At 39.0% G+C, this 27,333-nt stretch overlaps 1 protein-coding gene across 11 annotated transcripts in view; it reads left to right on the top strand.

The window, feature by feature from the left end:
- Positions 1–24,757, top strand: part of PEX5L (peroxisomal biogenesis factor 5 like) — a 244,140-nt gene extending 219,383 nt beyond the window's left edge. For all 11 annotated transcript variants that reach the window (XM_050780127.1, XM_050780124.1, XM_050780121.1 and 8 more), the window contains 6 exons: positions 4,615–4,758; positions 8,375–8,445; positions 10,529–10,726; positions 11,424–11,589; positions 11,943–12,100; positions 17,700–24,757. In XM_050780127.1, coding sequence (XP_050636084.1) covers positions 4,615–4,758; positions 8,375–8,445; positions 10,529–10,726; positions 11,424–11,589; positions 11,943–12,100; positions 17,700–17,904 — 942 coding nt within the window. In that variant the 3' untranslated portion in view covers positions 17,905–24,757. The remainder of the gene's footprint in view (positions 1–4,614; positions 4,759–8,374; positions 8,446–10,528; positions 10,727–11,423; positions 11,590–11,942; positions 12,101–17,699) is intronic.
- The last annotated feature ends 2,576 nt before the right edge of the window (positions 24,758–27,333 follow it).

The raw sequence follows: 27,333 nt of genomic DNA, 5'->3' as shown, positions 1-27,333 counted from the left end.
AGGAGCAGGTTGTTCAGTTTCCATAGTTAGTTGAGCGGTTTTGATTGAGTTTCTTCGTCCTGAGTTCTAGTTTGATTGCACTGTGGTCTGAGAGACAGTTTGTTATAATTTCTGTTCTTTTACGTTTGCTGAGGAGTACTTTACTTCCAACTATGTGGTCAATTTTGGAATAGGTGCAATGTGGTGCTGAGAAGAATGTATATTCTGTTGATTTGGGGTGGAGAGTTCTGTAGATGTCTATTAGGTCCACTTGGTGTAGAGCTGAGTTCAATTCCTGGATATCCTTGTTAACTTTCTGTCTTGTCAATCTGTCTAATGTTGACAGTGGGGTGTTAAAGTCTCCTATTATTATTGTATGGGAGTCTAAGTCTCTTTGTAAGTCTCTGAGGACTTGCTTTAAGAATCTGGATGCTCCTGTATTGGGTGCATATATATTTAGGATAGTTAGCTCTTTCTGATGAATTGATCCCTTTACCATTATGTAATTGCCTTCTTTGTCTCTTGATCTTTGATGGTTTAAAGTCTGTTTTATCAGAGACTAGGATTGCAACCCCTGCTTTCTTTGTTTTCCATTTGCTTGGTAGATCTTCCTCTATCCCTTTATTTTGAGCATATGTGTGTCTCTGCATGTGAGATGGGTCTCCTGAATACAGCAAACTGATGGGTCTTGACTTTTTATCCAATTTGCCAGTCTATGTCTTTTAATTCGAACATTTAGTCCATTTACATTTAAGGTTAATATTCTTATGTTTGAACTTGATCCTGTCATTATGATTTTAGCTGGTTATTTTGCTCATTAGTTGATGCAGTTTCTTCCTAGCATCGATGGACTTTACATTTTGGCATGTTTTTGCAATGGCTGGTACCAGTTGTTCCTTTCCATGTTTAGTGCTTCCTTCAGGATCTCTTGTAGGGCAGGCCTGGTGGTGACAAAATCTCTAAGCATTTGCTTGTCTGTAAAGGATTTTATTTCTCCTTCACTTATGAAACTTAGTTTGGCTGGATATGAAATTCTGGGTTGAAAATTCTTTTCTTTAAGAATGTTGAATATTGGCCGCCACTCTCTTCTGGCTTGTAGAGTTTCTGCAGAGAGATTTGGTGTTAGTCTGATGGGCTTCCCTTTGTGGGTAACCCGACCTTTCTCTCTGGCTGCCCTTAACATTTTTTTCTTCATTTCAACTTTGGTGAATCTGACAATTATGTGTCTTGGAGTTGCTCTTCTCAAAGAGTATCTTTGTGTCATTCTGTGTATTTCCTGAATTTGAATGTTGGCCTGCCTTACTAGGTTGGGGAAGTTCTCCTGGATGATATCCTGCAGAGTGTTTTCCAACTTGGTTCCATTTTCCCCGTCACTATCAGGCACACCAATCAGACATAGATTTGGTCTTTTCACATAATCCAATATTTCTTGGAGGCTTTGTTCATTTCTTTTTAATCTTTTTTCTCTACACTTCTCTTCTCGCTTTATTTCATTCATTTGATCTTCAATCACTGATACTCTTTTTTCCAGTTGATTGAGTCAGTTACTGAAGCTTGTGCATTTGTCATGTAGTTCTCATGTCATGGTTTTCATCTCTATCAGTTCTTTTAAGGTCTTCTCTACATTGATTATTCTAGTTATCCATTCATCCATTCTTTTTTCAAGGTTTTTAGTTTCTTTGCACTGGTTACGTAGTTCCTCCTTTAGCTCTGAGAAGTTTGATTGACTGAAGACTTCTTCTCTCAATTCGTCAAAGTCATTCTCCATGCAGCTTTGTTCCATTGCTGGTGATGAGCTGCGTTCCTTTGGAGGGGGAGATTCGCTCTGATTTTTTGAATTTCCAGCTGTTCTGCACTGCTTTTTCCCCATCTTTGTGGTTTTATCTGCCTTTGGTCTTTGATGATGGTGACATACTGATGGGATTTTGGTGTGGATGTCCTTTCTGTTTGTTAGTTTTCCTTCTAAGAGTCAGGACCCTCAGCTGCAGATCTGTTGGAGTTTGCTTGAGGCCCACTCCAGACCCTGTTTGCCTGGGTATCAGCAGAGGAGACTGCAGAAGATAGAATATTGCTGAATAGTGAGTGTTGCTGTCCGATTCTTGCTCTGGAAGGTTCGTCTCAGGGGTGTACCCAGCAGTGTGAGGTGTGAGGTGTTGGTCTGCACCTAGTGGGGGATATCTCCCAGTTAGGCTACTCAGGGGTCAGGGACCCACTGGAGCAGACAGTCTGTGTGTTCTCAGATCTCAACCTCCGTGCTGAGAGAACCACTGCTCTCTTCAAAGCTGTCAGACAGGTACTTTTACCTCTGCTGAGGTTTCTGCTGCTTTTTGTTTAGCTATGCCTTGTCCCCAGAGGGAGGCAGGCAGGCCTCCTTGAGCTGTGGTGGGCTCCACCCAATTCGAACTTCCCCACGGCTTTGCTTACCTACTTAAGCCTCAGCAATGGTGGGCACCCCTCCCCCAGACTCGCTGCCACCTTGCAGTTAGATCTCCAACTGCTCTGCTAGCAATGAGGGAGGCTCCATGGGCATGGGACCCTCTGGGCCAGGTGTGGGATATAATTTCCTGGTGTGCCATTTGCTAAGACCCTTGGTAAAGCTCAGTATTAGGGTAGGAGTTACCCAGTTTTCCAGGTGTTGTGTGTCTCAATTTCCCTTGGCTAGGAAAAGGAATTCCCTTCCCCCTTGTGCTTCCCAGGTGAGGTGATGCCTCACCCTGCTTCAGCTCTCACTGGTCGGGCTGCCCCCATGGACCAGCATCGACTGTCTGACATGCCCCAGTGAGATGAACCCAGTACCTCAGTTGAAAATGCAGAAATCACCCGTCTTCTGTGTCACTCACGCTGGGAGCTGTAGGCTGGAGCTGTTCCTATTCAGCCATCTTGGGCGCCCCCCCCCCAACTTGATCTACTCTTAAACCTTAGTAACACCATCAACACACTAGCTTATTTGTACCTACCAAATTTAAAGGATTTTATGAAAATCTATGCAAGTAAAATTGCAACAAGTAACATCTCTCAGATACTTCAGATGAGAGTTTAAGTTGGGGCAAATTTTTTCAAAGACAATTTAGCTACACATTTCAAGGGCTTAAAACTAGCTCATAACCTTTAACCTAATAAATCCCTCTGGGAGTCTATCCTAAGGTAATAAGTAAATGAAGCAAAGATTTATGCATGAGGCTTTCACCATAGTTTTACTTATGATAACAAAAAAATTAAAATAACCTGAATGTTCATCAATAGGGGATTGAGTAAATAAATATAGCATATCCATAGGAATAATTTTAATAACATAGAGAAACCACAATATAAAACTAAGTGAGGCCTAGGCTATAAGTCTGTGTATGTAATATGTGCCTATTTGTTTAATTTATATATTCATAGAAAATACCAGTTATTTGTACACTAAATATTCTTTAAATTTTTGCAATTAAAAAAAAGATCTTTAACTTTAAAACATTCATTCTCAACAGGAACAATATAGCCCCCAATAGGCAAAAACTGGTTCAGGGTGAAGGCAAAAAAAATTCTTAGTTATGACAATGGTTTGTAGTTCTCTAAAGGGCCGTAGTAGATAAACAGATATACAGTATGTAGGATTCATATTTTGGGGGATGGGTGGTAGCACTTAGCAAAAACATGTCTAAAGAATATTTTTAAAATCTTGAGGGAAAATTGTTAAAACAAAAAAAAACAAAAGATATCAGAAAAAAGCAAAATCAAAAATATTAGCAGTGCTCATATCTACGTTGTGACATTATAGGTATCTTTTTATATTATTTAGTATTATCTAAATTTTATACTATGAAAAAGTACTATATTCATAATAAGGAAAAGCAGAAATTTAAATTTAAAATGAAAAACTAAATAATCAAAATTAATTTAATTAAAAATTTTTTATTACGCTTTAAGTTCTGAGATACATGTGCAGAACATGCAGGTTTGATACATAAGTATACACGGGCCATGGTGGTTTGCTGCACCCATCAACCCATCATCTACATTATTTCTCCTAATGGTATCCCTCCCCTAGTCCCCCACCCCACAACAGGCCCCAGTGTGTGATGTTCCCCTCCCTGTGTCCATGTGTTCTCACAGTTCAACTCCCACTTACGAGTGAGGACATATGGTGTTTGATTTTCTGTTCCTGTGTTAGTTTGCTGAGAATGAAGGTTTCCAGCTTCATCCACATCCCTGCAAAGGACATGAACTCATCCTTTTTTATGGCTGCATAGTATTCCATGGTGTATATGTGCCACATTTTCTTTATCCAGTCTATCATTGATGGGCATTTGGTTTGGTTCCAAGTCTTTGCTATTGTGAATAGTGCTGCAATAAACATACATGTGCATGTGTCTTTATAGCAGAATGATTTCTAATCCTTTGGGTATATACTCAGTAATGAGATTGCTGGGTCAAATGATATTTCTGGTTCTAGATCCTTGAGGAATCACCACACTATCTTCCGCAATGGTTGAACTAATTTACACTCCCACCGACAGTGTAAAAGCGTTCCTATTTCTCCATATCCTCTCCAGCATCTGTTGTTTCCTGACTTTTTAATGAGAACCTACCGAATGTAAGAATGAAAAGAGAAATCAATGGCTCATGCACTGGCCTTTTTCTGTGTTGCAGGGATATTACTTTCACACTGAAAACCCCTTCAAGGACTGGCCTGGAGCATTTGAGGAAGGCTTAAAAAGGCTGAAGGAAGGGGACCTGCCAGTCACCATCCTGTTCATGGAAGCAGCAATTCTTCAGGACCCTGGAGATGCAGAGGTGTCCTTCTGCCTTCATTCTGCCAGTCTCAGAAAGGGCATGTGCTAATGAGGGACAGATAACACAGAACTCTGCTGGGTTGCCTTTTCATCAAGTAAAGGTTCCCAGAGGAGTTAACCTAGCTTGGTCTACTTGTTTGAAAGTTACATATAGGTACCTGTTTTCTAACCAAATTTCTAATCGGCAGTGTTTACAGTGCCTATAAATAAAGGTTGGGGACAGGAAAAGAAAAATCAAAATTACCAACCTGGAGGCTTATCAGTAGTTTTCTGTTTTTGAGACAGAGTCTTGCTCTGTCAACCAGGCTGAAGTGAAATGGCACAATCTCGGCTCACTGCAACCTCCACCTCCCAGGTTCAAGAGGTTCTCCTGCTTCAGCATCCCAAGTAGCTGAGATTACAAGTGTCTGTCACCATGCTCAGCTAATTTTTGTATTTCTAGTAGAGGTGGAGTCTCACCATGTTGGTCAGGCTGGTCTCGAACTCCTGACCTCAGGTGATCCACCGGCCTTGGCTTCCCAAAGTGCTGGGATTACAGGCATGAGCCACTGTGCCCAGCAGTAGTTTTGAAGGGACAGTGTATAGTGATGTCTGGCTCTTGTGTCACACTGTACATCACCCTTGGTTTACTCACTCCACATTTATTGAACACATACTATGTCCCAAAAATTATACCAGGTCCTGGCTTAAAATATGGAAAAGCTGGGAAAACGTATCAGGTGGAAAACATGTTTATGGTGTATCTGGGAAGACAAGTAAAAAAAAAAAAATCAAAGTAGTGAAATAAATGCAACGTCAGAGTGTGCACAGGATGCTGGGAGACTAGAAAGCATCCGGCCTTTCTGCACAAGTGGAGCCAGGGTGGGTGCAGAAATTAAAGGCAATAGGAGAGTCAAGTTTCTGTTACAAGGGAGTGCTATGTGGATAGGCAGAAGGGCATGAAGCATCATGTTAAGTGGAAGAGGGGAGGAGAGAATGGTAAAGGGAAGGCAAGAAGAGTTAAGCAATAATTTGAAATTCATCTGAAAGTCATGGGAAACCACTAGGGGCCTGTACTCCGAAGAGGCATACCAACAGATTGCATGTTAGAAAAACCCATTTCTCAGAGATGAGAAGAGTGATTAAAGACAGAGGCTGGGAGACCACCAAAAAGCTTCTGCAGTACTAATCCCCTAGATTTCTAAACCTGTGAAGGCCTATCATAAGGTAGTGTCAGTATAACGGTTTCTTCTTTCATTTGTGAGTAATTTTTAGGAATCATCATATAAGGAATATTCCCAAGGGAATCTGCAGAAATTGTAGAGACAGATATATATATACTGGTGCTGAGAATACAATGTAGAATAGAGGTTAGGCATCTAGGCTGTGCTATCCCAACTGCATAGGTTCAGATCCCTGTTCTACCTGTTAGCCATGGGACCTGGGGCAAATCATTTAAACCCTCTAAGTTTCAGTTTCCTCATCTGTAACGTGGAAATCCTAACAGTAACTATCTCATTGGGTGTTGCGAGGATTAAATTAGTCCAAATCCTAACAGTAACTATCTCGTTGGGTGTTGGGAGGATTAAATTAGTCCACACAAATAAAGCGCTCAGCTCAGTGCCTGGCACATCAATATTTAGCCTTCATTTTTATTATTGGTTGTACTTTATGTAAGAAGAATGAGCAAATCTTGTAATATCGTGTTGGTCAAAAGGCTTACAGTGAAATGGGATTGAACTGAAAGCTGAAATTCTGAACCAGAATATTAGAATTTTTAAAAGATAGGCTGAGCGTGGTGCCTCATGCCTGTAATCCTAGCACTTTGGGAAGCCGAGGTGGGCGGATCACTTCAGGCCAGGAGTTCAAGACCAGCTTGGCCAAGGTGGCGAAACCCTGTCTCTACTAAAAATACAAAAAAAATCAGCTGGATGGGATGGCTCATGCCTGTAATCCCAGCTACTCGGGAGGCTGAGGTGGGAGAATCACTTGAACCAGCAGGCGGAGGTTGCAGTGAGCCAAGATTGTGCCACTGCACTCCAGCCTCAGTGACAGAGCAAGACTCTGTCTCAAAAATAAAATAAAATAAAATAAAATAAAATATATATGCCCATTGTAGAAGAGGAAATTATTACACTAATATGAAACTATAGGCCACCCCCTAAAAATAATAATGTCATCTTACGTTTGTAAATGCTATGTATTTTACAGGGTGTTTTCAAATATATTACATTATTTGACACAACAGCCCTGGAAGATTTTTTTAAGGACATATTATGATCTCAGATTCATAAATGAGAAAATGAGGGCCTTTGGTAACTAACAAATCCCAGACAAGGACCCAGGGCTTCTGAATCTATGGAGACCTCAAAGTTAAGTTAATAACACTGCAGACAGTGAAAATGACACCATGGCCAAAGGCTAGAAAAACACCCCCAGAGAAAGACTATTTCATCAGTCTTTTCTTAAGAAGCATTCTAAGATACATGGAAGGTGAAATCAAAATAGAGGTTGCTGTCTGTATGTTTAAGAGATTTAAAAGAATCAAGGCTATTTGGAGGGGGAATAATCGGTATTTTGATGAGTTCATAAGGTGTATGTAATAATAACCCATGAAAGGAAAAGCCTGTACCATTCAAATGGCACTTTAAGATAACTGTGCTTTCCTAGAGTTTTGTTTTAAAATGGTATTATCTAAAATAATGTTTGAGGAGTGTGTAAAAGTGTTTGGGGAGTGTGAAATTTGAAGACAATGTGTGTAATGAGAGGTTTCTGCTTGTATTACTCTTGTAACAGTGTGAGAGTTACTGTTCTTATGAGTATATAGAGAAAATTTGCTATGTTAAAAACTTTGATTCTAGATATAAAAACACAAGCTATCTGCTTGAAGATGTTCTTCATGTTATTTACAATAGCAAACAATTGCAACCAACTTAAAGCGATAAGGGAATTATTGAGTAAATAATGGAATATCCATTCAACAAAATTCAAATTAAAAATTATGAGGATTTTGTAAAAACATGTAAAAGGGCTTAAAGTACAATGGAATGTATAAATGTAGACTATCAAATTATATCTACATTATGATTGTGTTTATATGTGTTTTGTGCATTTTAACAGTGATTACATTAGAGGAATGAACACATCATAGGAGATTTTGTTTTGCTTTTCCTAGCTCCTAAATCACCTGTGAATTCTTCTAGTAACTGACTTTCATTCATATAAGCTAAGTTAATATTGTACATCTTGAGATTCCTTATTGTAAACTTCATTTAGCTACATTTCTAGGTTATTTTTCCACCCCTTTCCCTCACAATTGTATAATTTTATATATTTATCTTTTGGTTTTAAGATACCTAATATAATGAAATCTCAGAAATTCAGAGGTTTCCATCGCACTGAGTTATAGGAAAGGATAAATACTGAACAAGTTTGGAAATAATGACAGAGGATCTTGACCCAGATGTCACAAGAGAGTTCAAATGAAGAAATGCATATAATATTTTTCCCTTTCATACAGCAGTCACATCTGAGACAGGTTGCTCTGCATAGGAGATCCATCACAGGTCAACAACCAGCTGAAGCACATGAGTAATTCTGCTTCATCTTGCAATGTTAACATCAGTTGTCTTTCGTAGGCATGGCAGTTCCTCGGGATAACCCAGGCAGAGAATGAAAATGAACAAGCAGCTATTGTCGCCCTCCAGAGGTAAACGAAGCTAAGTGCAAAATCATGGGCCTGGTGGACACTTGTTAATGAACTTCCTGTTTCAGATTTGTCTTTTGATCTTTACTGAAGTACAGTGTAAAGAATTTGCAAAGGATAAGTGCTGAGATACCGCATATCACTCACACTTAGCTCTGAAAAACAACTTATAATGAAGTGATGTTCCTAACAATGTCTTGCTATCTACAAATCAATGGACATTCACTGGCACCAAAGAAAGCCTCTGTTAAACCCACTCGTAAAGTAGACTCATTGAATAAATAGCTCCTTTTAACGTTTTAACCTTCTGAAACATCTGAAAATATTCTTAAAAAAAAAATAAGTAGAGTACTGACTAATGGTCTGGATGACATTGGGGCGGGAGGGATGGGAACAGTGGGTGTGTTTAATATTACACCCTACTTAATTAGAGCTCCTATTTAAATCCTGGAAAAGTAGCCTCTACCAAATAGACTTCCACTTTCCCTACCTTTTCTTGTAAGTGCCTTTAATATAGTGCTATAGGAAGAGAATATATATGTGTGTGCATGTATACATATATATGCACACATATATATATTCCATCTGTTATATGTATGGTATTTATATAAATGTACATACATAATGTATGTGTATAAATCCTATAGCTTTGGAATTTCAGATTGTAAGAATTCTAGACTGTTGAAATTCTAGGGCTTTACAATCTTGGAATCCTAGATTTCAAGATTCTGTTGGTATCTGATGAAGTAATGGTGCCTGGGGTATGGCCCTGCTGTCAGAGCCTTTTCCTACAGATGAGAGAATTGGAGATCAGGAAAGGTCAAGGTCACACAGAGAGTATGTAACAGAGACAGAACTTAAACCCTCATCACCTGACTCCAAATCTGGAGCTCTGAGTCAGTGGTTCTTAACCCTATATACACATGCACATTAGAATCGTTTGGAGGGGAAAATTGATGCCCAAGCACAGTCCAGAGATGATCATTTAATTGATCAGGGCTGGGAACCAAGCAGCAATAGTTTTAAAACTCCCTGGCATTTGTAATGTGCATCTAGAGTTAAGAATCTCTCTACCCAGTGCTGATAAGCTTCTGGGAGATTAGGCCCACCACAGAGTGGTATTAGGTACTGCCTAGGGCTTGCTCCTCAAAGTCTTATCCAGAGACCTCATCATCACCTGAGAACTTGTCAAACCTGCACAATCCCAGGCCCACCCCAGTAGGCCTACTGGATCAGAATGCAGATTTTATAAAACCCCCCCAGATGATTCACATGCACTTCAGTTTGAAAATCCCTTGCTAGAGGCCAATGGAATGAGAGGGAGTAGCTTTAGCCTGTGTCTCCTGTAAACCCACAACAGTAGTTCTGAAAACACAGGGATTTCCCTCTCCTTTGCAAAAGACGGTACAATCTTTCATATCTAGATGTCTACGTTCAATTCAGTTCTCTTTGGGGATAATAGATATTTAATATATTGGTAGTAGAGGCCAGGTGTGGTGGCTTACACCTGTCATCCCAGCACTTTGGGAGGCAAGGCAGGTGGGTCACTTGAGGTCAGGAGTTTGAGACCAGACTGGCCAACACGGAAACCCTGTCTCTACTAAAAATACAAAATTAGCCGGGTGTGGTGGGCATCTGTAACCCCAGCTATTCGGGAGGCTGAGGCAGGAGAATTGCTTGAGTCCAGGTGGCAGAGGTTGCAGGGAGCCGAGATCACACTCCAGCTTCAGTGACAGAGTGAGACTCCGTCTAAGAAAAAGAAAAAAAAAAGGCAGCATTAAAATAATGATATCCCCTATTTCTCATTAGATCTCATTAGATTAAGTGCAGGCATAAGCCACATAGTTTTAAAGCTACTTATTAAAATTACCAAACCTAGCAATCATTAGGGTAAGTTTTAACTTTCTTAAAAATATGCTGAGGTCTCCATTTTTATGTAGATAAATATGGTGCTTTCCAGGACTTGACATAAGTTTACCAATGCTTTTGCAGTATTTAGTTAATAAAGACCCTCCACATTTTCTGAAGAACTGTTGGATTGTGGCTCCAAAAAAAATTCTGAAATTGGCTTCTTTTTTTCTTTCAGGTGCTTAGAATTACAGCCCAACAACTTAAAAGCTTTGATGGCCTTGGCTGTGAGTTATACTAACACTGGCCATCAGCAGGATGCCTGCGAAGCTCTGAAGAATTGGATTAAGCAAAATCCAAAGTACAAATACCTTGTGAAAAGCAAGAAGGGATCTCCAGGCCTCACCCGGCGGATGTCTAAGTCCCCAGTTGACAGGTATCCTTCTCGATGTATTACAGCTGGCAGTATACACCCATATGCACAATGAATCACCTAAAGGGCAACAGTGAGCCTCACAGCCCTGACACCACCCACTCCAGAATGGTTTGCAGGACAGTATTCTGCTGGAGGAGCATCACTCATTAGAAAGATTAATGCTTAGACCAGGGCCAGCCTTCGGGCACATGATCTACATTGTGGGCACTCACAGACATTTATGTGGGTGCCACATTTTAAAGTCAAATGCTTTGGACACATAATTCACCCAAGGTGAAGTATAATAAATACGAATGCTCCAAGTTTTATCCAGCCTGAGAATTAGGAACGGGGAAAATGAAAGTCTGGTCTTCTAGAAATTTTGTTTTCTATCAGCAATAAATCCTTTCTCATTGAGCCCTTGGGAAACTTAGCTGTGGGGTTTTCCACATTGGCACTCATAGAGTCAACAGAACTCTCCTCGTGAAGACCTTACTTAGCACAGTCTGTATCTGTGTACAACAAAATAGTTCATGAAAATCAACCATATTTTCAAACATTCAGCATTCATAGTCCTCTCGTTAAGTTAAGGTATTTTAAGCAAAATTTTCCAGTCTGTAACGAAGAGACTTCTTGAAATAGAGTCCAGAGATTTAACAGTAAATCATTAACGTTCTGACTATTTGGATTACAAATGTGATTTCTTTTTCTCTTGTAGCTCTGTTCTGGAAGGAGTGAAGGAATTATATCTGGAAGCTGCCCACCAAAATGGAGATATGATCGACCCAGACCTACAGACAGGTCTAGGGGTTCTGTTCCACCTGAGTGGAGAATTTAATAGAGCAATAGATGCATTTAACGCTGCCTTAACTGTTCGGCCAGAGGTAAGACAGCACAGCACAGCAAGAAACCGCAACCTTCTCTGTAACAAACACGTTTTCACAGGCTACACCGTCTACATTTCTTCTACACTTTCTTTCCCTGACTCCAATGGTTTAAAGTGATGGTACTAATAATGTGCTACCGTGGCTATTAATATTGAAATACCTAAAATAGAAACACTAATTACGTGACAACATCAAATGGTAGCTGCTCGTTGACGAGTGAAAGTCATTTGACAAAATTGTCCATGAAGATTTTTTAGTAATTCACCTGGCCATGTCTGCGGAGAAATACAGGAATGCTCTGTCATTGTGCCTTGTACTGGGTTGTTAGAAAGTTCTGATTTTGTCATCAGGACTATTCACTATGGAACCGTCTTGGGGCGACCTTGGCGAATGGAGACCGCAGCGAGGAAGCCGTGGAGGCCTATACGCGAGCACTGGAGATTCAGCCAGGATTCATCCGGTCCAGATACAACCTGGGAATAAGCTGCATCAACCTGGGCGCCTACAGGTGAAGTATAGCAACAGGCCAAGGATGAAGGCCATGCCCAGGACTGAGGTTGAATAACCTCAAAGGTTGTTTCCAAGTAAAAATGCCTGCCTTGGTATTCCTCCTCCTGCCGTTAAGGGTGAATGCAGAGCCTTCAGATCCCAAGGCCTGTTTGAGCAGGAGCCCTGTGCTGCTCTGCTTCTCAATCTTTAGAGAGCAGCAGTCAGCTCCGTGTCTTGGGAAATGCAGATTCCCAGCCCCTGGCCCCTGAGATTTTGATTCAGTTGGCCTGGAGTAGGACAAGTTATCAGGGTTTTCAACACTCCCATGGGTAACTCTTCGAGAAATACTACCCATCGATCTTTCATTTTCCACGTAAGGAAAAAAGAGCCTTGGGGGTGTGCGCAAGGGGACCTGGCAAAAGGACTTCAGAAAGTCCCAGAACCAGTGTTTAGCAAAGCAAAACCAAGAATCCAGGTTTTCTAAACCTAATATACCAATCAAGTTAGTTGGGAGAAAAAGAAAAAACAAAACTGGGTTTGTAGTTTAAAATGCCTTTCTCATTCTCATCCTTCGTCATTAAGGTCTGCCTCCTCTATCTTTTCCCCATTACCAGGGCCTACAAATGACCTTTATTTCTTTCCGATAATGAAAGTATGGGTAATCTTTTTTCTTCTTTCTTTTCCCATTTTTTTCTATTTTCTAGATAAACAGGTATTACTTTCATAATTGGAAAAAGAACTAAATGTTAGTTTAGAAACCCACAAAAAATGTAAGCCCTTTCCCATTCTCTGAAAGAGCCAGGCTTTAATCAGACAAGCCTGGGTTAAAATCACAGCTCTGCCACGTACCGGTTTCGTGACTGGTATATAATTTTTAGCCTCAATTTCTTCATTTGTTAAAAAAAGAGAGAGAAAGAGGTAATGATTATTTTGCAGGATTATCGTACAGGTTAAATGTAATTGCCTAGCACAGAGCAGATGCTCAATGCCTAGCAGGCATTTATTATGATGATTATTTTTGCCAACATCATCCTTATTACTACTATTTATTTAGTAAGTCATCAGAGAACTATATAACTAGATTTTACTCTTTTGACATCTGAAGAATTACTGCTTGTGAACTGCATTGGTGCATTTTGCCACTGGCAAACGTTGAGATCCTAGAAAATAGTTGTTGCACTATACAAAAAAACTCTTACAAGGAGCGTTAGTCACTGGATTAACTGTGTCAAGAGGATTTTCTCAGATCAAAACCAGGAAGAGCTGAATGACTCCTTATGAAGCGGCTTGCTTTATTTTATGGACACTGTGAAATGTGCCACTGCAGAGGCCTTGTTTACATCAGCTGTGCAAAAGCCCAGAGCTGACTCTGTGCCAGCCCCCTACACATCAGCTGTCCAAGCCCTGCGGATCTCTGTTTTGTATCCTAACTTCATTCCTGGTTTCATCTTAATTTCCCAACCAGATTTCCTATTTACCTCTTTCATTCACTTTCTTCTAGATATGTTATGTATATGTATTTTATAAGACACCTTAGATTCCATTTTTTTAGAACAAGGGAGATGTAAAAAAAGAAAATACATATATATAACATATAATGTAATTGTTATAACTGTTCTTACGAAAGGAATATAATATATAAATATTACATACTATATATATACTATATATATTTATATATTTCCATTAAAAGAGGCTTTTATAAAGCTCCTAGATGAGTTTACTTCTTAGGGTTAGAAAACAATACTTGAGTGGCCAATAAAATACTTTCTTGGCGTTCACAGATACAAAATTCAGCAGAGTTACTGTTTGCAGGAAACCATGAAGGCTCATGACAGGCAAAAATGGCCACCTCCATGAAGGTGTAAATTTTAAATCCTCAAGCAGAAAGTCTCCCATACTGAAACAAGTTAATTTTAGGGTTGCCAGATGAAACACAGAATGCCCACTTAAATTTGAATTTCAGATAAACAACAAATAAGTTTTTAGTATAAGTATTTCCAAATATTTCATGGGATATTCCTGTACAATTGGCCTACTATATCCATGGGCTTCACATCTGTGGGTTTAACCAACTGTGGATTGAATACATTTTTTTAAAAATTATTAAATATATATTTTTTAAAAAATAATATAGTATGACAAATACATAACATTTACATTTTAGTAGTTATAAGTAATCTGGAGATGATTTAAAGTATATGGGAGGTGTGTGCAGGTTATATGCAAATACTATGCTATTTTATACAAGGGACCTGAGCATTCTCAGATTTTGGTATTCTCAGGGGTTCGTGAAACCAATCCCCATGGATACCAAGGAATGTTTATCTGAAGTTCACATTTAACTATGCATTCTGTATTTTTATTTGCTAAATCTGGCAACGCTACTCAGTTGGCTACTTTGGAACATAACGACTAAGTTTTGTGGGTCTTTTATTGTCATGCCAGATGTGGGAAATCTGAGAAGTGGTAAAAATTTTGTGCTTTTTCGTGAAAAAAAAAAAAAACCATCAAGTGAGATGTAAAAAAAAATTTTTTTTTTAATTGAGATGGAGGCTCGCTGTCACCCAGGCTGGAGTGCAGTGGCACGGTCTCGGCTCACTGCAACCTCCACCTCCCAGATTCAAGCAATTCTCCTGCCTCGGCTTCCCGAGTAGCTGGGATTATAGGCACCCACCACCATGCCTGGCTAATTTTTGTATTTTTAGTAGACACAGGGTTTCACCAGGTTGGCCAGACTTGTCTCGAAATCCTGACCTCAAGTGATCTGCCTGCCTCAGCCTCCCCAAGTGTTGGGATTACAGGTGTGAGCCACTCCGCCTGGCAAGAGAGAGACATAAATCTTAATTCTGAAAAGAAGTATAGCTTGAGGTATAAGTGCATACTTAGGAAATAACAACTCTCAATAGAGAAAAGGCTCAAAAGGAAACAAGGAGCTGGTGTAAGTACTTTCAAATTCACAAAAGGCTTGGGACCGCTCCCTCAAGAACTGCAAGTGTCAGTGTATGTAGCTGGAACACTTGCTGCTTGTCATCACATTTTCTTTAAAGAGTCAAAAGCAAGCACTACCCTGGCACCATATACCATTAAAATAAGGAGAGGAAATTGTTGGTGTGAAACTTGGCTGTAGCTCAAACTGTTAACACTTTTGTCAATAGAGCTCCAGACTACAGCTTAGGCCAATGAGTCTTAACCTTTTCAAAAATGAGGACTCCTTTTGCTGAAAATTTCATCCCCCTTGATAGTAATAGTTTTAGTATGAGTATAATGAGGGAAAGCTATAACGTGATGCTTTTAAATGAATGGGCTTTTTAATTAATCATGACAATATACACAAATGACTGAAAATTATACATACATGTGTGAAACATTTGAAAACTATTCACACATATACATGTACACTCTTCTGAGTCCCCCAAAAGGACTCTGAGTTCACAAGCAGGGGAACAGGTTTAGACTCTCTTTATGGGGGGAAAATAAAACTGGAGTCATTTGATGAGGTGAGTAAGTTCGACTGTTCTGTTTCTCTCCAAATCCCTCTGAAACCATTACCACACACTTAGGGCTGGAAGCAGCCAGTGAATTAGAAGCTTTCAAGATCTTCCTTTCCCTCGAGTTCTTGCAGGTCTGGGTCTATGAGAGAACACTGGGAGACATCAGTAGAGCTGCCATCCTGTGAAGCGGGGGCAAAAAGGGCCTCTCAATTAGGCTCCCTATGTCCATCCATTTATAAATCTCCCTCTCTTGCTTGATTACAAGAAAACCAGAAGAAGGGGTGATTAGAACACCCACTCCATTCCATTATCCAGGTTGCTACATACACCATGACCATTTCTCACTTACCTTTTATTTTCAGGCAGATCTAACAATATAGATGAGCAAATCCCTGGATTATGTGCATTAGAATTAGAAATCCAGCCTCATTTTCAAAGTTTCTTACCATATGCTTAATATCTACCTTGCAGGATTAAATGAGATCAAGTGTATGAAAAGTTTTTGAGAACAGTAAAGTGGGTGCAAGTTAAAGTGGCATGATTATTCTTCGGAAGGATCAGTTTGTCAGATATACTCTACAAGGTTGGGGTGAAATGGGGGTACTGAAGAGGGCAGACCCAGCAGGTACACCTGGCACCTGAGCAGCAGAGTGGACTAGTGGGTTAGAAGAGCTAGAAGGACTTGAGACAGCATCTAACTCGGCTTGTCTCAGACTCGGTGTTCTCAGGACCCCTCTACACTTTTAGCAATTATTGAGAACCTAAAAGGACTTTTGTTTATGTGGGTTATATCTATCAATATTTACCATATTAGAAATTAAACTGAAAACATTTTTAAAGATTCATTTAGAAAGAATAAAACTTACTACATGTTATAATAACATTTTTTATTTAAAAAAAATGATTATTTTCCAAAACAAAAACAGTTTAGTGGGAAGAGTGACATTATTTCACATTTTTGCAAGTTTCTTTAATATCTTGCTTACTGGAAGACACACTCTCACACCTGCTTCTGCAGTCACTCTGTTGGGATATCATGCACCATGTAGTCTCTGGAAAATTCCACTGTAAGCATGTGAAAAAATGAAAGCAAAAAGGTCAAATAACATCTTAGTTTTATCATAAAAATAATTTTGACCTCATTGATTCCCAAGCTTCTCCAGAGCACACTTTGAGGACTATTGATCTTACTTGGTGATAAGAGCTTTCACATAGATTGATTCAACTGCACCTCACGAAGTTTTTAAATGTCTTTGATTATCCCTATTACACACTCAGGGAAAGTAAGCCTTGGAAAAAAAAAAAAAAAACAAGAAATTTGCCTACTGCTAAATAACTGGGATTCAAGACAGGTGCCCAATAATAAACTCAATCTACTCTAGCTGTGTTGCTTACATCTAGCCCTAATGGGAAAAATTAGACCACTTTGTTTTTAAGTAGGGCTATATTCTTCCTCTTAAACCTAGTTATAGAAATCAAATCTGCAAATGGATTAAGTGTTCAAATCATTCCTAGAGCAGGGGAAAATTGAATGCATTAATGAATTTGCATGGTTTTGCTATTATTCTTTCTCTCCCACCTGACATTCCTAAAATAAAATGTTTTCTTTCTTTTTCTTTTTTTGAGACAGTCTCGCTCTGTTGCCTAGGCTAGAGGGCAGTGGTATGATCTCGACTCACTGCAACCTCTGTCTCCTGGGTTCAAGTGATTCTCCTGCCTCAGCCTCCCTTGTAGCTGGGATTACAGGCGCATGCCACTACACCTGGCTATTTTTTGTATTTTTAGTAGATACAGGGTTTTGCCATGTTGGCCAGGCTGATCTTGAACTCCTGACCTCAAGTGGTCCACCTGCCTTGGCCTCCCAAAGTGCTGGGATTACAGGCTTCAGCCACCGTGCCCAGCCTGCTTTTCTCTTTTCTTTCTGACCTCACTATATTTAACAATGATTGCTCACTAAAGAATATAAGAGAATTAGAAAGTTGTTCATTTGATCATCCAGAACACGTTAAGAGATGATTTAAAATTTTAGACTAAAATCACTGAATCCAATTTTGTTTTGTTTTGTTTACATTTGCTAACTCTGAAATGTGACACATTTTAAAATATGTTTTTCTACCTTCTTAGAGAAGCGGTCAGCAATTTTCTCACTGCCCTCAGTTTGCAAAGAAAGAGCAGGAATCAGCAGCAAGTTCCTCATCCTGCAATCTCTGGGAATATCTGGGCTGCCCTCAGAATTGCACTCTCTCTGATGGACCAACCAGAACTGTTCCAGGCGGCTAATCTTGGTGACCTGGATGTCCTCTTAAGAGCTTTCAACTTGGATCCTTGAAGAAAGAATAATACCAGTACTAATCATCCCTGATCTGTGTGATTGTACTGAAAATGAAAAACTATTTTATTATGAATTTCAAAAGGATAAATCAAATATTCAAAAGGCCATGGTCATATAGCCCAAGGAAATTAATTCCTGTGGACAATGCCCAGTCTCTGTTCAGATCCAAAAGCACAAAATGTTGTATATAAAGTCAAAGTCAGGCTCAATAGAAGAATTAAGAGACTCAAGACAAACCAAGATAAAGTAACTGTGTGTTGAATACTCTTTCCACAAGTTGCAAGCATATTGCAACACACATTCTTTGGGTTTTTTGTCTCCCCTTGCAGCTGATGACACATCTGAGGAACTTGTTCATGGGAAACATGGAAAAAGCACTGCCTCAGATTGGGAAATTCTGACTGTTTCTGAACTGTCTCCTTTTGCAAGACTGAACATAGTTTGGGCCATTGGTGCATGCACATATATTAACTTGTGACTAAAGACAGGCATTGCTTAAACCTGTTCCAATTTTAACTTTTACTGTAGCCCTTTGATTCCAGAGAGGGAGCTTTGCTGGCAAAAGCAGTTTTTGCACTAGAAATTTTTGCTGTTCCCAATCTAAACTTTTCTGGGATTGTATATATGCACTTTAATATCTTATTTATGCCTCGCTGGAGTTTTGTTTTGTTGCTCCAATTTTTAACTTGGGGGTGAAGGATTTGAGAACTCAGCCTCATTAGATCAACGGACCAAATAAACAATTCCTGAAAATAGTTTTTCATAGTGTAGGATTTTGAAGGAGTGTTTTTCTTAAAGCAGATACGATGACATAAGGCGTAAATATGGCAAACAGATCTTTTCATTCACATGCTTTCTGGGACTGTATGAACATAAGAAAGACACAAGGTACTGCCTCTGCATGCATTCTCTGCAGGAAAAAAGTTTGATGATATCGTGATTTATATTGAGTTCAAATTAACTTGCTTAAGTGTCATATTCTACTGGCTTTCTAACTGCCCTGCACACCAATATTCCTTTTAAACCATAAATATTTTAAATAATATTTCTTAAGAGTGATAAATAACATTTTTCCTAAAAATTATGTGTTTTTAGTTTCCTAATAACCTGCACTGTTCATCCTCTTGCATTCTAAGTAATAGAAGAGCAACACTTTCAAACCAAATCTCACTGAATGCCAGTGATTTCATATGAAAGATGCAATACCTCTTTGGCTCTTTGAACATTTAGCAAGTATTGGGAATTTTCTATTAGCAGTGGTGTTTTCATTGGTTAAATTCCACTTAGTTCTCTAGAGTGTTTTGTATGTGTTCGGGGCTTGATGATTATTTTGAAAGATACATTCTTTTTAAAGAATTAGGAACACTGTTTGCAAAATGCTAATCAGAATATAATTTTACCAGTGTCAGGTCTAGTAAGTTATCCCATTCTTCTTTACCTGGTCTCCTTCCTTCATCTAGAACCTTCCCGAAAGTAGTCTAATCCTAACTTTTTCTTTATGTTCTTTGATTAGTAATATCTCATTCCACTCATGATTATAGTTACCCACAAAAAATAAAACAAAATGACATCAACAAAAAAAAACTCCACAGAATTGGTGTCAAAACAGTCTAATTGCCTAGGGAATAAGCTTCTACTGAGGGGCAAATGTGCACACGTGCTTATAAAATGAATGCAAGATGCAGGAATAAAATCCTCTCCTGTCACATTTGAAGTCCCTGGGTTGTGAGAGGGCCTCAAGTTAACAGAAACCACAAGTCCTTGAGGCTTACGTATGTTATAACCTATTCTAGTTTATAAAGACAAAGAGCTGAGGCCACTGTGAGGAGTGTCAGGTTTTGATATTCATTGTCAAAGCTCACTTTGGCCAGGTGAGAGCTCCAGCTGGTCAGCAGAAGGCAGAGGCATTCAGGCACTCATCATGGGTAGCGGCAACCACCCAGTCTCAGCCCATGCTTCTCTACAGTCTCAGCAGCAAAGTAAAGCTCAACAATACTTTCAAGAATGGTATTCTGAGAGTTGTAGAATTCGAGAAACCCAGTCTGGTAAGGACTCTTGGGGCCAGCCTCCCAGCCGTGGCAGGGCCTGCTTGAATATGCCTGATGGAACAGCATCCTTTCCTTCCCTGCTCCTTCCTTCTACCATCTCTGTACCTTGACCAGAAAGTCAGCTTGAATAGTCCATGAGGAGCCTCTGAACAAAGGATTCAAAACAAACTTTGGAAGTGTTCTGTGATGCCATTCTATACTTTGAGGAGCAACTGAATTTGCAGCCTGAATTTAAAGCCTGAAACTAGTATAAATGTCAAATAATTAATTTGTTGCTAAATGGTGGCAAATTTTGTGGCCTAAGTTTTATTTTGCTATTGGAACACAAACTCCAAGGAGCTGTTTTAGGGAAGACTAAACAATTTTCCATTCTCACCATTATTTGGCAACTTGCAGAGCATTTTTAGTAGGACTTTCTCCAGTATATGTAGTATCCATCAGATCTAAGATTTTTTGTAGGCTGTCAAGAAGTCCAGAATTATGGCCCAAGAGGAAAAGAGTTGCATTTTTCAATAATATTTTTTATAAAATTAGGTAAAAACCATTATTAAAACATGAGTGACAAGCTGGGTGTGGTAGCTCACGCCTGTAATCCCAGCACTTTGGGAGGCTAAGGCGGGCAGATCACGAGATCTGAGGTCAAGAGCAGCCGACCAACATGGTGAAATCCCAACTTTATTAAAAACACAAAAATTAGTCACGCATAGTGGCATGCACCTGTAATACCAGCTACTCAGGAGGCTGAGGCAGGAGAATTGCTTGAACCAGGGAGACAAAGGTTGCAGTGAGCCGAGATTGCACCACTGCACTCCAGCCTGGGTGACAGAGCGAGACTCTGTCTCAAAAAAAAAAAAAGAAAAGAAAAAAAAAGAGTGACAGTTTATAGGAATAGAGCACCACCAAAAACTAAGTAGCAAGACTTTAGAACAGTCTTTTTGTATAAGTCATATACAGTAAATGTTTGGTTTTTTAAAAGTGCATCTACTTTATTTTTTGGCAGAACTATTTTTGGCATCTCATCTTCAGGGCATGAAATTGTCATTTAATTTACTCTTTCTGTTTGAAAGGGGAGGGTATCCTTATTTCCCTTCTGAGGTACTCTGAGAAGGCCTTGAGTTTCCTTTCTCATGTATTAATGTATAACAGCCTAACAGCTCCTAGATCATATTCTTACTAGAATGGCCATTCAGTTACATAGAGGTGACTTCCAGGGACTGACTTCGCCTGTAGATTCAATGAAAATACAGAGAAAGCCAGTGATTATTGCTGAGTTTCAAAATATAACCATTTCTAGTAGGCTACTTCTACATGCTCTTGTACCTTCCTGGTGAGGAGGAGGCAGAGGGATAGGGTAGAGGAGGAGGAATAAAGATCCCTCTCACTGGGCCAATCATACTGATTCATTCCCTTTACTTCCTCCAAAACTCACTCCCCATGACTCCTGAAAAATGGGCAGATCTTGTCCACCAGGAAACTTTAATAGAATACTATGCACTGTGCTTTCTCAGCCAATCTGGATTCCTACTAGAACAGGAAAGTAAAGAAACATAACTGGGTAGGAATGTCCACTTATGTTTCACAAACTCACTTTCAGAGTTTCATGCCACTTTCTTCATTCTTCTCTTTAAGAGACTATTATATTGAACATGGGCCCCATGTCTAAATGCTTGTATAGATAAATATTTCTGGTATAATCTTGCCATACAAGCGAGACTTGAACACAGTTGAAGCTAGTCCCACTTATAATAAGAGCTTCCAAACTCTTTATCATAAACTTTGTCTGTGAGCTTGGGAATATAGAGAAAGCAAGTTGGTCATTCTGAGACCCTTCCTCATTTGCCCTGAATCAGTTCCCCAAGATTGGACTGTACTTTAAGCTAGTTGTTGTAACAGTGGTGGTTGTTGTTTTATATCTTGAGATACTTCTAGAACATTCTAGAAACAGGGTATTCTAAAGGTTTACTTTATATGCCATCCTTTTTGAACTCTCTTATTTTAGAAATTATTACACATGCACACTTATGATTTCAACCTTGTAAAATAATTTCAAATTCATTCCCTATCCACATTTTACCACAGTTTCCCTATCATCTCAGTAGTTATAGAACTGGTTGAAATTAAACTGTTTTGAACTAAGAAGTAGATACATACATATATATATATTTTTAAAGAGTGTTCATAGATAAACTCTGGCATAAAGTTTGTAAAAAAGCAATTTTTTAAAAGCAAAATGTATAACCTCAGGTACAAAAATATTGCATGCATTAGTACTTGCAAATTTGCCTACTCAAATATTAACCAAAGCATGCAAGATAACTTGACTGAATGTAAATTTACACAGTGCATGATTAAGTCTCATAGGTTAGCCTATTGTTCCTTGCCTCTGTACAAGGGAGCATTTTTATGAACTTTGTGTTACAGTTTTTCTATTTGCTTTTCTTATCCTATCCTTGAGATTGTTTTCATGCTATCACACTGAACTTTACAGATATTCACACATCTGGTTTGTACAGTATTACCAGTACCAAACTAATCCTCTGAAGAATCTGGGTACTTAGACATCTAAACACTTTTTTAAAAACCAGTTGAGGCACAACAGATCCAAAACTTAAACAAATCCAAGTGTCTAAATGCTACTAAACTAACTCATGTTGACTGCCTCAGCACATAAAGGTTTGGACTCTAAATTCTTAATAATGTATTTCAAAATTTTTCCTAAAAGTTTGGGAATAAATTAGAAAAACTGATATTCTAAATAAGGTGAGGCGGTTGGGGTAATGTCAGGCACATCAAAATCATCACACAGCCAAGTAGATATGAGGCCTTAATTTCCATAAATGTCACATAGCGAGTGTGTGGGGTATCACAACATTGTTCTGATACAGCCCTATTTGTATGGTAGTTGAGCTGCTTGGGCTATATGTCCCTTGAGAAACTGGACTTGATAAACAGGTCTAAAAACACTGATATTTAGGGAGTGATGAGGTGGTTTCATGGTCACTCAGAACCAACTCTGAAATCCTCTCACTGTCTTTTCCCATAACCGCTATTTTATGAGGAGACCAGAAAGGGAGAGAGCAAAGCTCAGTGAGACCATATGGTCTTACATTAGTAACAGCTTTGTTACTCACTCCATATACCCCTGTACCCCTACACAATACCATGAGCTCAAAGACAGAATTCTACACATAACACACACAGCAAAGGCCATTGTGGGGAGGCATTAAACAGTTACGAGGAAAGAAAAAAAAAAATTAAACTGCGAGGTTTAACAACCTCTCATGTGGTATTTTGCCTTGAACGAAGTTTCCACTACCTGCAACCTCAGCAGAAATATCAAAATAACACAGTCTAGAGACAAGTGTCCCAATCTCAGAACTGTTTTCTCAGGACCTTCTCCATAAGAGAAAACTAACTTGCAGTGCTGCAGAATGTCACAGCAAAAACCCTGATGAGCTCCATGAGATACTTTTAGAAGCCTGCACTCAAAATAATATTAAGATGGTAACAACAACAGTTAGGCAGTTCTTTGCTCAACTATAAAATGTGCATCATTTGTTGGGGGAGGGGGAGGAGGAGGGATGGTGATCTTTGGATTTCTTGGAAAGGGAAATGGTATAACACAAAAAGACTAAGAGATACACACACTCAGCTCAGTAATTTGAGCATTTGGCATTTTCACTGAGATATATAGCATTTCTGCACGGATACCATACAAGAATTCTACCATGTGAGAAATGTGTTCATGATGGACTACATTACCAGTAGTTAAGGGAAATACAGCAAACCTAAGTTTTTACCAACTTCCTTTCATTTTTCCCTATATATCATCTAACCCAAACTTTCTTCAATTTACATTGTCCAAATTTGTTTACATTGGTTGAAAAAAATCTGATTAATTTATTAAACTTTTTACAAACTGTAACAACATTTAACTATTTAGAAATGACATTTCTACATGTTTTATATGTCTATGAATATTGCATATCTAATCTAATCTAAAAATGTTGTTTTGAGATAATTCTTCTGTGATGCTTCCTCATCATGCTCATAAATGTTTAAAGTCTTGGGATTTCATTTTCAGGCTGAAATAGATAACAAGAAAAAAAATTGTTTAAATGTTTACATTGACTTACTAAATTAATACCAATTCAAATTAAGTGACCTATAGTAAATGAATGGCAATGGGGGGGAGGGGATTTTAAAGTTATTGGCATATTATGTGATACTGTATCAGTGATTTAGTGAAATAATATGTATCATAGCACAACTCTGTTGGGTATTAAGGCTTCATCTTAGTATTTCCCTGCGTTGCTCTTTGAAATAAAATTACTATCATAAAAATAACCTCTTATCATATTGATGTGTTTAATTTACTGAGTGGGCTTCTAATTTGCATACCAAGATTAAGGTAGTATTTTTGTACTATTATTGGAAGCATGCCTTCCCTTTTTCACATTATTAAAATCGTATTTATATTTGTGCAGTTTTAAACTATGTTTTCAAATAAACTTTGCGGCTTCAAGGTCTTTTCAGGAATCTTTCAAAATGGGATTTGGGAATCAGAACTGCTTCTGATCAAATGGAATCCAATTTGTACTACTGGCTAAAGGTCCTTTATGAAATACTGAATATTACTGCATATGATTTTGCATGAGCTATCTGGAAATCAGGAATGCATTTTTGGATATACAACAAAACTTTAAAAATCTTCCTCCTTTGTTAATTTTTTAAGACTAAAATATTATTTAATCTGAAATTGAATTTTGTGATTCTTTTTAGAATAAAAATATTAAAATAAATTTCAGTTTTAGGGTCTTTTGGTTTTCTGGTCAGTCAATAAATATTTAGGTACATATTAAGTGCTGACACCATTCTGGGCATAGGTCACAGTAGTAAGTGAATGAAATCAAACTTGCCCTTGAAGAACTTAGATTTCTGTGAAAGGACGCCTACAAATACTTTAACAAATAAGAAATGCCATGTGCTACAAAGTACTAGAACAAGGCAAATAAGTTATTATGAGAACGAGTGGGGGGCTCCTTTATCTGTAGGTGGTCAGGAAAGTTTTCTCTTCCATGACATTTGGACTGAGATTTGTTGACAAGTAGAGCTGGGGACAATGCTACTGGCAGAGCCAATACCTTGTGCAAGATCCCAAGGCAGCAATGAGCTTAGTGTGCATTCAGGAAGAAGCGGGGACAGGGTGGTAAGGGCTGTGAGCTGCGAGACCTTAGTAGATGGCCTGGCAGATGGAAGATCATGGGAGGCCTTCCCAGAGCAGAGTCAAGGGCAGATTTGCTCCACACAAAGATGACAGTGTTCAGACTGAAGTTTCTGTTTTTCCAAACCATTTTCAAAATAAAGTCCTTGAGTCGGGTTGGTAGTAGAGGGAACTGCAGGCTGAGAGAAGAGAGCTATACAGCAAGAGACTGCAGCATCCCTTTCTCACTTGTCACTGTTCCATCTTTCAATCTGAGGCAGCCCCTGACCTTCGTAGAATTCCATTTTTTCCCCTATAAAATCAAGCTGTACATATTTCTTTCCCGCTTCACTGCTGTGCTATGTAAGGTAAAAACCCAACTATCTAGTTATTAATTGAGGCTTCTCCCTGACTCCTTGAATATCTCAAGCCTCTCTCATATCCCCTACTTCCACTTTTTAAATGTAAACTATATGAATTTCCTGAAATAGCTGTGTTCTCTCCGTGTGTATATAAAAGCAACTGAAGGTTGAAGAGTTCTTTATATTCTTTACAAGTTTCCTTAAAGTAATACCTTAATTACCCAACACTTTAGGGCTCGTGAAGGACTTTTTTTTTCTTTCTTACATCTATAATAAATAATTCTGCCTAGTAATCATCTTAATGCATCAGAATTCAGGGAACTGATGGCTAGTTTTAGTATCTCGCCCTGTGGAACTAACCTGCCGATCCTCAGTAGGCCCCATGCTTAAGGTTTCTTCCCTGAGCGGAGATGGCTGGAAATGAAGCAGCTCAAGTTCTTTGAAAGGGGGACACAGAAGCAGCTGATATTTACTGAAACTGGCAGATTCCTAGGCTATATGTTTCTACTCTGCCATTTAACTCCAATGGACATCCTCGTCCTAAGTTTCTGCCTACTGCATATAATGAACATAAAAGCAAAAACTGTATATGGTGAAAAAAATCGCTCCTCGATTAAAAATGGACTAAAGATCACATCTAATTCTACAAACTGTAAAAACTGACCCAGGAAAAAGTAGGCTTGAGAAAAATAACCAATATGATAGCTAGCATTGCTCCTGGTAAAGACTGCTATTGATTAAACATTGACAAAAGAAGAAACTCTTCTTGACAAAATTTAGGTTTGCAAAATTTCACCTAGTGAAGCTGGACCTGGTGGAAATAATGGTTGCAAAAGGGACTCTGCAATAGCAAAAGTTTTCATAAGGAAAAATCATAAAGCTTAAAATTAAATGATGACTCAGATGGTTCTCCTAAAATTTACAGAACTGATACCAATTATACTAATTTCATCAAAACAGAAAAAAATGCAAAAGCTTGGAAATAACTCAACTGGATAACTATTTCACACCTTCTTCTCTCTCCTCAAATCCCTAAATTCCCCCATCCTCACTCTCAACTGATGGATTTGCTTCCTGTTTTCCTGAGAAAATAAAGCAGGCAAAAGATAACTGTCAGACTCTCTCAGCACTGTGCCTCCTCACCACCAGCAGCTGCACTCCTGGTCTCTGCCTTCCTACTATTGTCATGGTCTTTCTATGTCCTTGCCTAAATCAGCTCCCCACTTTGGCACCAGATCCCATCATCTTTTCCCTGCTCAAGGACATCAGATCAGCTCAAGGACATCTTCCATCTCTCTTTCGCATCCTTAATATTTCGATTTCTATTTGACCATCTTGTTTCTCACATTTAAAAACAAAAACCTTCTCTTGACGTCACCCCATTTCCCATCAGCCACCACTCCCATCTTTGCTTCCCATAGTGGTAAAACTCCTCAAAGAGTTGGCTGCATTCATTATCTGCAATTCCCTTTCTCCCATTCTCTCTTCAACCCATTCCTTTCACTGTGCTTCCAAATATGTTCCCACAGAGATCACCCAGGACCTTGATTCTCAGTCCTCAGCTTACATACCCTATAATGGTTATTGGAAAGCTGATCACTCTCGACTCATTAAGATACCTCCTTGGCTTTCACTCCAGGCACCATGCTCTTGGCTTTCCTCCACCTTGACGGTCATACCTCTCAGTCTCATTTGTTGGCTTGTCCTCTCCCTGATTTCTTAGGTGGAAATACCCCGGGGTTCAGTCCCTGGACTTCTATTTCCTGTCTTCCTCCATTGGTGATTGTACCCAGGCCCACTGTTTCAAATAGCA

The sequence above is a fragment of the Macaca thibetana genome, chromosome 2 (assembly GCF_024542745.1).
Source record: "Macaca thibetana thibetana isolate TM-01 chromosome 2, ASM2454274v1, whole genome shotgun sequence".
Lineage (NCBI taxonomy): Eukaryota > Metazoa > Chordata > Mammalia > Primates > Cercopithecidae > Macaca > Macaca thibetana.
This window is presented reverse-complemented; position numbering and strand designations above follow the sequence as displayed.